This window comes from Cervus canadensis, chromosome 23 (genome assembly GCF_019320065.1).
Source record: "Cervus canadensis isolate Bull #8, Minnesota chromosome 23, ASM1932006v1, whole genome shotgun sequence".
NCBI classification, from domain to species: domain Eukaryota; kingdom Metazoa; phylum Chordata; class Mammalia; order Artiodactyla; family Cervidae; genus Cervus; species Cervus canadensis.
In genome coordinates, this window is record NC_057408.1 from 54,852,501 (window position 1) to 54,864,927 (window position 12,427).

Consider the following 12,427-nt stretch of genomic DNA (forward strand, 5'->3'; position numbering starts at 1 on the left):
AGTGCTGCTTTGGCCAGTTATCTGGAAGAGGGAGCGAATAATCAGTAGCTGTTAGAACAGCCAGGGATTGAGCTGCTGGCAAAAATCCCATCACTGTTTGCAATGTGGATTGCAGGCTAATAAGGGCAGAGTCGGCTTAACACTGTAATATTTAGAGATCAGAGATAATAGAAATTCACTGGGCCTCCCACTGAGTTTTAAGTAACCAGGGGAAGGGACATAGCACCTTCAGGTTACCAGGGCAGCAGCACTGGGAGGCCCCTCAGGGCTTTTCTCTCCACTGCTGTGGGGACCCCACTCTGTGTACCTGCCTCCCACACCCCCATCCCCCCAGCCACCTCACACATCTTTGCCCTAGGGTGGGGTGCTCCATATTTTCTCCTGGAAGTCCCCAAGGGAGTCAGTCCTAGGGGCCCACAGTGGCAACCTGCTCATTCCCTACATTGACTTTTGCTGATTTTCCCCTCTGTCTTACTTTCCTATGCCTCTTGTACTGTTTCCTGGGATTACTTTCTCAACAGAACCTAAGACCACTTACACTTAAATCCTTACCTTCAGGCCTGTTCCTGGGGGAGCCCAGAGTTAAGACAGCCTCCTGCACAGAGCATAGTGCCTGGGAGACACATGCCTTCAGAGATCTTCAAACTAGTTCACATACTACTGTGCAAATGATATCCTATCCTAATATTAACATCTTTGCTCAAAGAAATTACTCGGAAAGAAAATGACTAGATTGATGTCTCCCTCCTTATCTGGGTCCATCTCACATTTATTAACATAACAGCTCCATTGGAAAGCACCATGACCATTTTTTAAAAAAGCAAATTTGGGACCCATCACAGTGCAGGCAGGACCTGGGCGCCAGGGAAAGCCCTGGGGACAGACCCTCACTGCTGATCCTCAGAGGTATGTGACCTGCCTGCTTCTCCAGACTTCAAATGTTATTTTGCAATCGAGATAAGGCTCAACAAGTACAGACTTGCAAAAAGAGTTTGGGTGATGTAATGTCCTTAAAAAGTAAATGATTAATACAGAGCCCCTGAAGAGGCACTTCTGATATATAAGTGGAATATAATAAGTGGAATTGTGTAATATATAATATTATTATATAGGATATAATAAGTGGAATTCCGCAAGAAAGAGGGGCTGTCGGCTGGGGCACAAAAGGCAAAAGTCCAGTCCAGTTGGCCCTGGGCAGGTGACAGCTATGACATATCCCTGTTTATTGATTCTAGGGTCCACTGGAGACCTCAGGGTCAAGGTGAGCATGGGATCAACTCACCTTTTGGGCCTTTGTGAGGACGGGGCTCGGGGTAGCCCCCGATACACCTGAGTGAGGGGTGTGTCCTCTTGCTGGAACAAGTGCTACTCACCGGTAGTTACTTGGTTTCTAATCGAACCTCTACGCAGGCCTTCTATCGCATTTATATAGGTCTGGCGTCTACAGACGCTCGATGCTGGGGCTCCCTGCGTCTATTCTGAGGAAGATAGAAATAGTTCTCCCCCCACCCAACCTCCCCTCCTCTTTTTTTGCAATCTTAAAAAGTGGACCTCTTTACTGAAGCATTAGAAGCTTTTTTATCCACTTAATGAAATAGGCATTCCAGACCCCAAACGGTAAATGATATATTTCCAGACATCATTTGATTCATTCCCCACGCCTCCTCCTCCCGCGTTTCCCAACACTTTGCACCAGATACAGAAATCACAGGTTCCGTAGGTCCGAGCCCTCGTTTCGGTGTGACCGCCGCCTCCAGTGCAAGGCCGGCGGCTCGCTCGGGTCCCCCACCCCCAACCCCCGGGTCGGCGGGGGCGCCATGAAGCGGCCGGGCGCGTCCGGTTCGGCGGGTGCCGGGCTCCGGGGCGCGCGTGTCCCGCGGGACCGATGCGGGGTCTCGGTGCCCCCGGCCGCCGCTCTCTGCCCGGGCGCCCGCCAACTTCTCGGCGCGGAGAAGCCGCAGCCCTTCGCAGCGCCCCGGATCTGCCGGCTCGCCCGGCCCGCAGCTGCCGGGGAGCGCCGGCCCCGCGACTCCCGGCTCCGCCAGCCCTACCCGCCGACCCTGCCGTCCGGCGCCAGGATCGGAGCCGCCGTCTCGCCCGCTCCGCTCGCCAACTCCCGGCGGCCCGTGACCCGGGACAAACTTCTGGTCCAGGCGCGGCCCCGGAGCGGTCACCCTCCCGGAAGCCGGCCGCGAAACCCGGGCCCGGGAGGGAGCGGGAGGGAGCGGGCGGGAGCTGGTGGCACCGCCCGGCCGCCGCTCCCGGCGCGGTGACGCCGCCCCCGCGGCCGCCCCCCGCCCGGCTCCCCCGGAGGCGCCGCGGCCGCCGAGCGCCGAGTGCGGGCCGGCGGGGCCGGGCGCTCACGCCCTCTAGCGGGCCGCGGCGGCCGGGCGGCCGTGACGTGGGCGCTCCCTTCAGCCGGCCTGCGGGGCCCCGCCAGTCAGTCGGGGAGCAGGAGCCCCGCGCGCAGCCGGCGTGGGCTCGGCCATCGGCGCGCCGCCGCCCGGGGGCTGGCTCGGCTGCCCGCGCAGAGGCGGCGGGCGGGACGCGCGCGGCCTCGCCCCCGGCCCCGGGCACCGCGGCGCCGGAGGCTCGGGTCCCGAGCCCAGGAAGAACCGAGCCAGCGCAGCCTCCGGCACGGAGGGCGGATTTTGGCTCCGCGGGCGCGCCCTCCGCGCTCTCTCGCAGCCGCGCCAGCTCCGAGCGGGGCCGGCGACAGGGCACGGGGACCCCGTCTCCTCGCCCTCCGGCCCCGGGAGCCGCTGGAGTTGGGACTTCTGCAACTGTTGGCACTCGGAGCGTCTGGTTCTGGTTTTGGCTGTTCACCCTCTTCTCGCCGCCTTGGAGGCACAGCTCCCGGCCGCCCTCCGCCCTCGCGCCCACCCAGCGCCGCCGGGGAGCGGCCCGGGGCGCACTCGGCACCATGAGCCGACTTGGGACTTGCCTGGTCACTTTGACCGGACTTTTGCTAACTGCGGCGGGGGACTCGTTTTCAGGTAAGCGGGGCCTCGCCTGCAGGGGCCTGGGGCGCGCGGGCCGGAGGGGGGCTCTGGACACCGGCAGCTCTGGGGTGGGAGAGCCCGAGCGGCGGACGGAGAGGCCGGAAAGGGGGCGCGGCGGGATGGGCACCGCGTCTTTCAGTCCCCGGCACGGGAGCGGGGCTGGCCGGGAGGGTGGGCACCTAACGCTCGGGCCGGCGGAGCGGAGGAGCCCCGGGCTCTCATCTCCGCCCCCGCCCCTCCGCGGCCTGGGCGCGTGTCCGCGCGGACGGCGCCACTTGGAGTCCCCGGTCGGCTCCCGGAGCAACAGCAGAAAACTTTGCCTGAAGTTGGGAGCTGCAGCCGCCGGCCGCCGGGCGTGGGCGCTGCGCGGTCCTTCTCGCCGCGAGCGGCTGCCGGGCCGGATCGCCGTGCCCGCTGCGCCCGCGCGATCGGTGGACCCGGCGGCGGCGATCTCCAGCTCCCTGCCCTCCCGCCTCCGCCCAGCCCGCCGAGGCCGTGACCTCCGCTCGTACTGGCATTCGGGAGGCTGCACGGGAGAGCCGAGGCGGCGGCCTCGCAGGTTCCGGCAGCAGGATCGGCGGCCCGGCGGCAGGAGGATCGGGCCCCAGGGTCCCGGCAGCCGCGGCTCTGGCCCGACGGGCTCTTCCTCCGCACCCCGGCCCCGCGGAGCACCCGGCCAGGGGCAGCGGTCAGCCCGCCCCGCGGCTTGCGGCTGGGGGTGGGCAGGAAAGGGAGTGCGGGGAGGTGCCCGCTGCGCGCCTGCAGTCGGAGCCCGGAGAGCTCCTTGCGGGAGGACGCGTGGCCGGGAGTTGGGGGTCAGGAGGGGCGCGAACCCCGCCTGGTGTTACTTGGAGCACACACGTGGATGGACAGCCAACGTTTGCACACCTGCACACTTGTACACTTTCTCGCGTGTGTGTCAGTTTCATTAAGATCTACGTAGAATGGTGGAACTGGGCTTTTTTTCCTTTTAATAAAAAGCCTGTTATTTGGCCTTGAACTTGTGCTGCAAAATAGGTTTCTATGTTTATTCGGGAGGAATGAGTAAGTTGAATTTTTTTTTTTTTTAGTTTGATGAGGGAGAATTTCACTGGTGGTAAAACACATATTTTAAAACGTTGGAGACTTTTCCGTCTGGCCTTCCGACCGGTGAAAACTTAAATCTTTACTTCCTGGAGCCTGGGGGACACGCAGGCGCAGAGGCCATGCCCCGGTGTTGCTGACCCCCGAGACCCTTGACCACAGTTGGCCTCCAAGGAAGCCGAGCGTGGAGTTGGCTGCTCGCTGTGTGCTGTCAGTTTCAATATAGAAATACCCTTTCCCGAAGTTTAATATGCCCTTAACTGTCTGGTAATTGCACGTGCGCCAGAGGACTTAACAAAACGATCCACTGCTGTCTGCTATAAAATTGATGCCGATTTTGGCCTGCGTTCTTTTTACTGGTGAATTATGGAGTAGACTCGCTAGTTTTAGAGCCTTGTAACTCATTAGTGTTAGAAGCCAAGGATGAGGGCCTCAGTGATGGTTTTCTCTTTATTAAGATCCATAGCTCCCTGCCTGGGATTTGTTTCAAGTTAAGCTGTGTCAGAAAGCATTTGGATGGATTTTCAAGAAGTGGGTAAGGGATTGGGGTGGAGGTGGGGAACAAATATTTACGTAACTTATTTAAATGATCAATTTCTCATCATTAAAAGGAACTTCAGCCTGAGTAGTACTGACCTGTGTCCTTGTTAATGCTTATGTAAATTAATAGTCACGCCAAAAGAGACTTTGCTTTTACTAAATTTTATCCAGATTTTTCTTTTAGAGGAAGTAAATCATTCTATTTGTTTGTTATCCTACCAGTAATTGAACTGTGCCTTTTTTTTTTTTTTAATTTGGAAAGCCAGAGTTAACCTAGTGTGGAGGAACTGAAGGGCAGTATCCCAGAGAATGCTTAGAAATGATGAAATTAAAAGAAAAATTGAAGTTGGCAAATTTTGTGTGTGCAGGGATCAGATAAATTGCAGTGTATTATGCTTTTGCTCTCCACTTTGGGTTTTAGGTAGTACATGTGGGAAGCGCTTAATGCTTTGGAAAAGTCAGTTTTTTATTTTTGAAAATTTTTTTATGTTGAGAAAGTTAATTCTGATGTTATGAGTGATACCAACACTTATTTCTCTTTATGAGTCTTCTGAAAATTGAAATATTAGGCTGCTGGTCACCTGACATGGGGATCCTTTTAGAGAAGAGGAAGTAGATTGTAAGTGGCTTGAGGGCGAAGTCAGTTGTTTTTTCTTCTTGGTTCCCATAGAACACTCACATAGAGCCCTAGACCCAACAGACACTCACTGTTTGTTGAGTAAATGACTGACTGATGTGAATTCTGATCCTTTGCAGACATTCAAATTGTACATGAACTGTCTGACACAGAAGGGAGGGAGAGGAAGGACTGTCAGACATTAGACTGGCTTACATTGTCCCGGCTTTTGAAATTGTCATTTTCATCACAGATTCTTCTCAGCCTCAGCGCAACCAATGGACTGAATCGGGAGGCTTTATGTAATCAGTGGAGGATTTCTTTTTTTTGTAACCAAGATTTGTACACAAGACACTTTGCTGTTTCCCCTCTTTCGGAATGCATTCACAATTGATGTGATTGCTGAGTAATGATTTCTGGAGGGTACTGCACATAATTTCAATGCTAGATATAGGAACGAAACATATTGGGAGAAAACAGAAAAGAATTAGGTTTTTTTTTGTTGTTGTTCAGGAGGCCTTTTATTTATTCTAAACATTTCATTTTAAACATCTTTCCGTTTTTACAATTTCTAAGTTGTTAAGCAAGATATTGGAGGCTCACTTTCTGCCTTCTATTTAGGTTCTGTATGATCATTCAGAATAACTTTTGCAAAAAAGTATGCAAGTAAGAAGTGAGGCAGAAAGAGAAATCATTTTTGCTTCTGCTTAATATTGTCATTTCCATAGTGAGAAGCCAAGTAGCTGGCAAGTCATTCTTCTTTGACCCATTTTCTTAAAAGCCAGGTGGTGATATATACTATACAAGGAAGTGTTTGGTTTTATATAATAATGAGATTGATGTGATAAGTTCTAGTAAGCAAGCCTTGGTTTGCAGAAATAGAAATACAAAGAGATTTCCATTACACTGTTTAGAACAGATTAAATCTTAATGTAATTTTTTGAGTTTGAAACTCTCCTGAAGAAATGTATTCTTTAAAATACTCTTTTAAGGACAATTAGGGAGGAAACAGCCAAAATCTAAATGGAGTCTGTAATTGCATTAGTAGAATTGTACCAACATTTAGTTTCTTCATTTTGAATAATCTGACTCTGAGTAGTTAAGTCAGATGTCCACACTAGGGGAAGGTGGGAGAAGCATGGACTTGAAATCTTTGTACTGTTTTTGCAACTTTTTTGTAAGTTGAAAATCATTTCAAAATAGAAGATTTTACAGTACCCTTTACAGAGAGTGTGAATAGATTTGTTAAGCAGTTTGTTTTATTTTCTTTTTCGGATAACTAGAGTCATGACGTTTTACGTGTTTATGTTGCTTTAATGAGATTGATAATGGATGTGATGAAAAGATTGCAAATTTAAATCACTGCGCATGAAAGAGATATGCCAAGAAATCACTTTACATTTTTAGTGTTATGTGGATGTAAATAAGTATTGCTTGAGCTTAATCAATTGTTCTGATCTGTAAAATCACAGGTTTTAGCCTCTGATGTTTTCAAAGGGTTGGTTCATGGATTTTCAGTAGAAAAGTTAGTTACATATATTGATATATGGATAAGTGTGTATATAATTTGAGTAATTCTAAATGAACTTTCCCTAGTGAGCAAGTAATCTGAATTATATCTTCAGATGATAAAAAACCCTGTATGAATGAAACACTGCCTTTTGTTTTGGGAAAAGTTGATTTTTGAATTTAGATATTTTTCTGACAATTCTATGGACGTCGGTAGCTTTATTTAAAAATTTCATAGTTTCATAACAATTGTACATTCTAGGAATTGATAGGCTATATGTATCTGTTTCAGTAGAGGTACTGTTTTGGGTTAAGTAGTGTTTCTCTCAGTTTTTGTTTTGGGTTTAGTTTTCTAGAATGAGTGTGTCTAACCTGAATATCCTAAGACAGTTTTCAGTTAGGGGACAGGCATTTTAATAAGTACACATACTTTTTCAACAGTATAACATTTCTTAAGGCAGTGTCTACTGTGCTTTGTAATTCTAGGAGTCTTCTCTTTGAAAACCAACTTTCCCACAAACTTTTCTCAGGCTGCTTCTTATCTTGAGGACTACAGCCTGTTAATCGGCTTCTTTTGTAAGTGAGAGAAGGTTTCATTACTTACGTTTTTCAAACTCATTAGTGAAAAGTTTAAGGAAGATGCTCAGTAACATAGACCTCCCATCATAAGAGGATGCTGCTTCTCCAGTTCCTAAAATACTGCAGTGGTTTAGCATTTAGTCTTATCAGAAAGACTGCTTTTACTCTGTTGCTCTGAAAAAGAACTCAGCGGAGGAGAACAGTAGGTAAGGCTGGTGTTAGGTGGGAAGTAGGAAAGTTTTAGTCATCACTTCCATAGCCTATGGCCCCCCCTGCCTTTCAGGGGCCAGCTGGCAAGGTCAGGATCTGATGAAGAGGTGGGAACGTGGGGAGGGAAAGAGAAGAACACGGGCTGAGGAGGGTGGGGGGTTGTGTGTGCTCACATGTAGGAACACAGGTGTGCAGATCTCGTTAGGATCCTGTGCAGGTTAAGGATCCAAAGAGGATCAAGTATGCAGGAAGATCAGGCTGACATCCTATACCTGTGTGGCTTTAGGTGGCCTGGGGGGTGGGGCCTGGTAGTGTTGCGCCAGTGCTTCCGCTGAGCTGCGTTTATACCCATACGTTCAAAACCAAGTGTGCTCGAGGGTCACCAGGAGCGGTCCTTCCCAACCCTGGTCTCTATGGCCGGCCGTGGTGATTCTTTTGTCCAGGCCCCTGAAGCATCCGCAGGTGATCCTGGCCACCTTTTGAGAAACATTATTCTAAAAGAGTCATCCTTGGGTGAACAGCGTCAGCATCACTCAGGAACAGGTAGACAGGTACACTCCTGGCCCCACCCAGAGGGATAAAAATCCAAAAGTCCAGGGTTGGGCCGGAGGCATGGGGACAGCAGTAGATGCTAGAACTAACCCTCCAGGCCCTTGGGATGCTGGACAGAGTGTGAGTTCTGAAAGGTTTGGGATTCTCAGCTTGCACTTTTCAGCCTCCCTTGACAAGAGCAGAAAGTACCGTAGATGCAACTAAAACTCACATCCATGCACGTAGTAACCTCCACCCCCACTGTGAACACAACCCAAATTATGAAACAGGCTGATGTGATGGTGTTGTGACTCTCAGCCTCTTAGCGTGACATTTCAAATAATGGTCTTATCTGTGGAAGATATTGGATCCAGCCAATTGTAAAATGACAATGAAAAAACGTTTCCTCTAATTTTACTTACTGCAATGTAAAGTTTTAATTAAATTCTGCAGTCACTGAAAATTAGCCACTGGAAATTTCTGTGGGTTGACACTGTGTTTCGAAGATATTTGTTGACTTGTTATAATAAGCACATAGCCCAGTGCACCTATTAAAATGATGCTTTCTATTCAAAGTGGATATTGAGCATTACTGCTGGGAAAGCCCCTTTAGGGGATTGGGGAAGGCATTGGGGGTGGTCATGGGCAAAGATCAGAAAGATACAGTTACCGTACTTTGGAAAGTTGTCCAATTATTTAAAGTTTCAAAATCTACTGAAATCGAAAGAAACAAGGAATTTCTTAGGCAAGAATGAGGAATTAATGTGCTTAAAATTTGGAATTTTAATATGGGAATGTGACACTTTGGAAATGAACTTCATATCCAAATAGAAGAGAAGAGGTTTTTAATATAGATCTTTTTAAAGTACTGATAATGTACTCTTCAGAGAAGGCAATGGCAACCCACTCCAGTACTCCTGCCTGGAAAATCCCTTGGATGGAGGAGCCTGGTAGGCTACAGTCCATGGGGTCGCTACGAGTTGGGCACGACTGAGCGACTTCACTTTCACTTTTCACTTTCCTGCATTGGAGAAGGAAGTGGCAACCCATTCCAGTGTTCTTGCCTGGAGAATTCCAGGGATGGGGAAGCCTGGTGGGCTGCTGTCTATGGGGTCGCACAGAGTCGGACACAACTGAAGCGACCTAGCAGCAATGTTCTCTTATGAGTCTCCTAAGATAGCACCTCGTTTTTCTGTTTTCAGCCAAAGACCACCCCTGCTTCTCTATCCTTAAACACTCCAGGTAAACAAAATGGATTGTGATGTCATTTAACAGATTTATCTTGAAACGTTGTCAGCAGACTTTCAGAGAATCCATGGCGGGCAGAGTGCTTTCCATACGGCAGGCAGGCCTCCAGCTCCCTGCTCCTGTCCCCATCCCATCAGCAAGTGTAGCTGCCTAGTGGGTATGTAGGCAGGGGTATCACCCAGCCTCACCCGCACGGCTCCCTGGATGCATCCGCCTAGAGCTGAAGGAAGGCAAGGTATGGAGGAAGCCTGCATCTGCTGTGATGACTTGCTCACATCAAATGAGCTTCTTCAGTGGAAGTTGCTGCTTTAGTTGTAGTTCACTTTAAGTTCCATACTGACCCCAGGACAACTTCAGACTCTGTGGTGATTATTTTTCCTTTCTTCCTCTTTTTTTTTTTTTTTAGGCTGTATCCTGTATGGGATCTCAGTGGTGTCCGACTCTTTCTAACCCCATAGACTGTAGCCCACCAGACTCCTCTGTCCTTGGGGTTTCCCAGACAAGAATACTGGAGTGGGTCACCATTTCCTTTTCCATGGCTGTATCCTAAGTGGCCGCTATTCTGTGTATAGCAGTGGGACTAGGAGAAATAGATTATCTGGCAGCTACCTAAGAGTTCAGGGTAACTTATGGAACTTTCTCCATCAAGTCTGTTGGTAATCGACCAGAAAAGTGGCCACGTGCAGATGTGTGACATGGATATGAAGAGCGTGGGCACCTTGCTTCCATCTGCAGGAGACCCCTTTTCCGACATTGCTGGTTTAGGTATATAATGCAGGGAGTCATTAAACTTTGCATGGATACCTGCATGCTTAGTCGCTTCGGTCCTGTCCAACTCTGCAACCCTATGGACTATAGCCAACCAGGCTCTTCAGTCCATGGGATTTCCTAGGCAAGAATACTGGAGTGTCACCTGAGTTAGTCCATTTATCTGCTTAAAACTGAGAAGAATCCCGAGTCCTTAAAAACTTTCTCTGTGATATGAAAGGTTTGGGCCCCAAGTTGGAGGCAGAGGGACGGTGGAGGATCTGATGGAAGGATGTCACTTACTTTCACACTGAGGCTGCAAGGGAGGGAAACCGTGGTGGTCAAGAATCCAAGACCTACAGGTGAGAGAGAATGAGGGTCAAATTGTCAGAAGCTTGTCAAAACAGAGATTTTAGACTCTCCCTTGGAGGAGGGGCTAGCATTTAACAGAATGATTTATTTAAAAATACAACAGCCTAGGCAGAAGCAAAGTATGTGGTTTTTATGGGTCTCAGAACAGAAACACTTACAGAGCATTCGTTTGTTTTCAGATGGGTGAGTATTCCCTTTCATCTCTTTCCTATTCAATATGCAGAAAGCAGATTTATTGCAGACAGTGAGAATATGTTTTAGTTTGAGTTACCATGGAAGACAGAGGCCTGGTACTTCTCCCTGATTCTAGTGGTGGAATCCCAAAAGGGTCTAACATGGGCTTCTGACTGTGGATGGGATGGGGAGGCACTGGATCACACCCTTCCTACAGTCCATTTTGAGGGTGTCTGTTTGATCTATCTTCTCTGATATAGTCTGAGCTGTTTTAAGTAATGTCATAAACACAAGTTTGAAGTTGGCTCATTGTGATATTCTCCCTAGATACAAATATAAAGTGGTCTAAAGCATTTCTTTTAAAATAAATACTCATAATGTATAGAATCAAGTTACAGTGTTTAGCATTTAGTATTCACATATTCTTTTTATACAGTTCATGGGGTTCTCATGGTAAGTATAGTGGGGTGGTTTGCCATCCCCTCCTCTAGTGGATCATGTTTTGTCAGAACTCTCCACTAAGACCCATCCATCTTGGGTGGCCCTACATGGCATGGCTCAAAGCATTACTGAGTTACACAGTCCCCTTTGCCATGACAAAGGGGTCACCTGATGCGAACGGCCGACTCATTGGAAAAGGTTCTGATGCTGGGAAAGACTGAAGGCGAAGGAGAGTAGGGTGACGGAGGATGAGATGGCTGGATGGCAACACCGATGCAATGAACATGAACTTGGGCAAACTCTGGGAGATGGTGGGAGACAGGGAGGCCTGGCGTGCTGCAGTCCGTGGGGTTGCAAAGAGTCAGACACCAGTGGGCAACTGTACAACAACAATCGCGTAGTAAATTAATAAACTTAAATATTTTTGAATGAGTGAATGATTGAATAAAGTTCCCTTAGGGAAGAAAAGACACAAATTACTTCTGCTTACTGCTGATTTTTTTTTCTTTCGATGAAGTTTGATTTTTTAAAAGCATTTGTGATAATCTTAACAGTAGGCTTGGGTGGTGGGTTTGGTGTTTGATACCCTTAGAGATTAATAGGCACATAGAGATTCAGTTGCTAAATTTAAAGGAAAAAGGTTACCTTTTGTTAATTAAATGTGTAAAAATGAGCCTATAATTTTTATCATATGTAGTAAAAATTTATAAATCAGTTACTGCCATAAAGTAGAATTTTGGTATTATACTGATCTCTGAGAAAAAAAATGAAATTCACTCTGTGGTAGATAAGCATGATTTGATTTTAGTTTCTGGTGTATTAAAGGAACCGTGTATCACCAGGAAGAAGCTGCCATGACAGGGAGTAATAGATAACATCTCCTGCTTTATTTCTGATATAGAATGAAATTGATTACACCTGCTCAGAGCGCAGCCCGCGCATTCCCATCGCTCGTCTGCGGTACAGCAAGCAGGCTCTCCTTGCTTCTTCATTCACTGTTGCCGTGTTCTTAAGTGAGGAAACTTAATAAAAAGAGGCTGCTTTGACAACAGTCTCATGACCTGTGTTCTCCACTTGCTTGACTTTAGCATCCAGGCATCTGAGCATGGTGTGATGTCTCCCCGATCGTCACCCATTGGCACACGTCCCGTGTGTATGTTATGGGGATCCTTGCCGTGTTGTTCCCGTTTTTCAGTGACCGTTTCATCCTGTTCGGGTGGCTTTTTAGAGAGCCCCTCCCTTTTGTTTCCAGCCCCTGTAGGGAGCAAAGAGGCCTCTTAGCAAAGAGGCCTGTGTTGCTGACCCTCGGAAAGTTTGGAGTGGGGTCTGGTCAGCCCCAGTGGGACTCGGACCAGTAGAGGGTGTTGTTAATTAA

At 48.6% G+C, this 12,427-nt stretch overlaps 1 protein-coding gene across 6 annotated transcripts in view; it reads left to right on the forward strand.

The window, feature by feature from the left end:
* Nucleotides 1-2,437: 2,437 nt before the first annotated feature.
* The window catches only part of PTPRM (protein tyrosine phosphatase receptor type M), a 640,041-nt gene continuing 630,051 nt past the window's right edge, over nt 2,438-12,427 (forward strand). For 4 of the 6 annotated variants that reach the window (XM_043443661.1, XM_043443662.1, XM_043443665.1 and 1 more), the window contains exon 1: nt 2,539-2,996. In XM_043443661.1, coding sequence (XP_043299596.1) covers nt 2,924-2,996 — 73 coding nt within the window. In that variant the 5' untranslated portion in view covers nt 2,539-2,923. Of the gene's footprint in view, nt 2,997-12,427 lie in introns of all 6 variants that reach the window. The other 2 variants (XM_043443664.1, XM_043443666.1) reach the window with 1 other exon arrangement.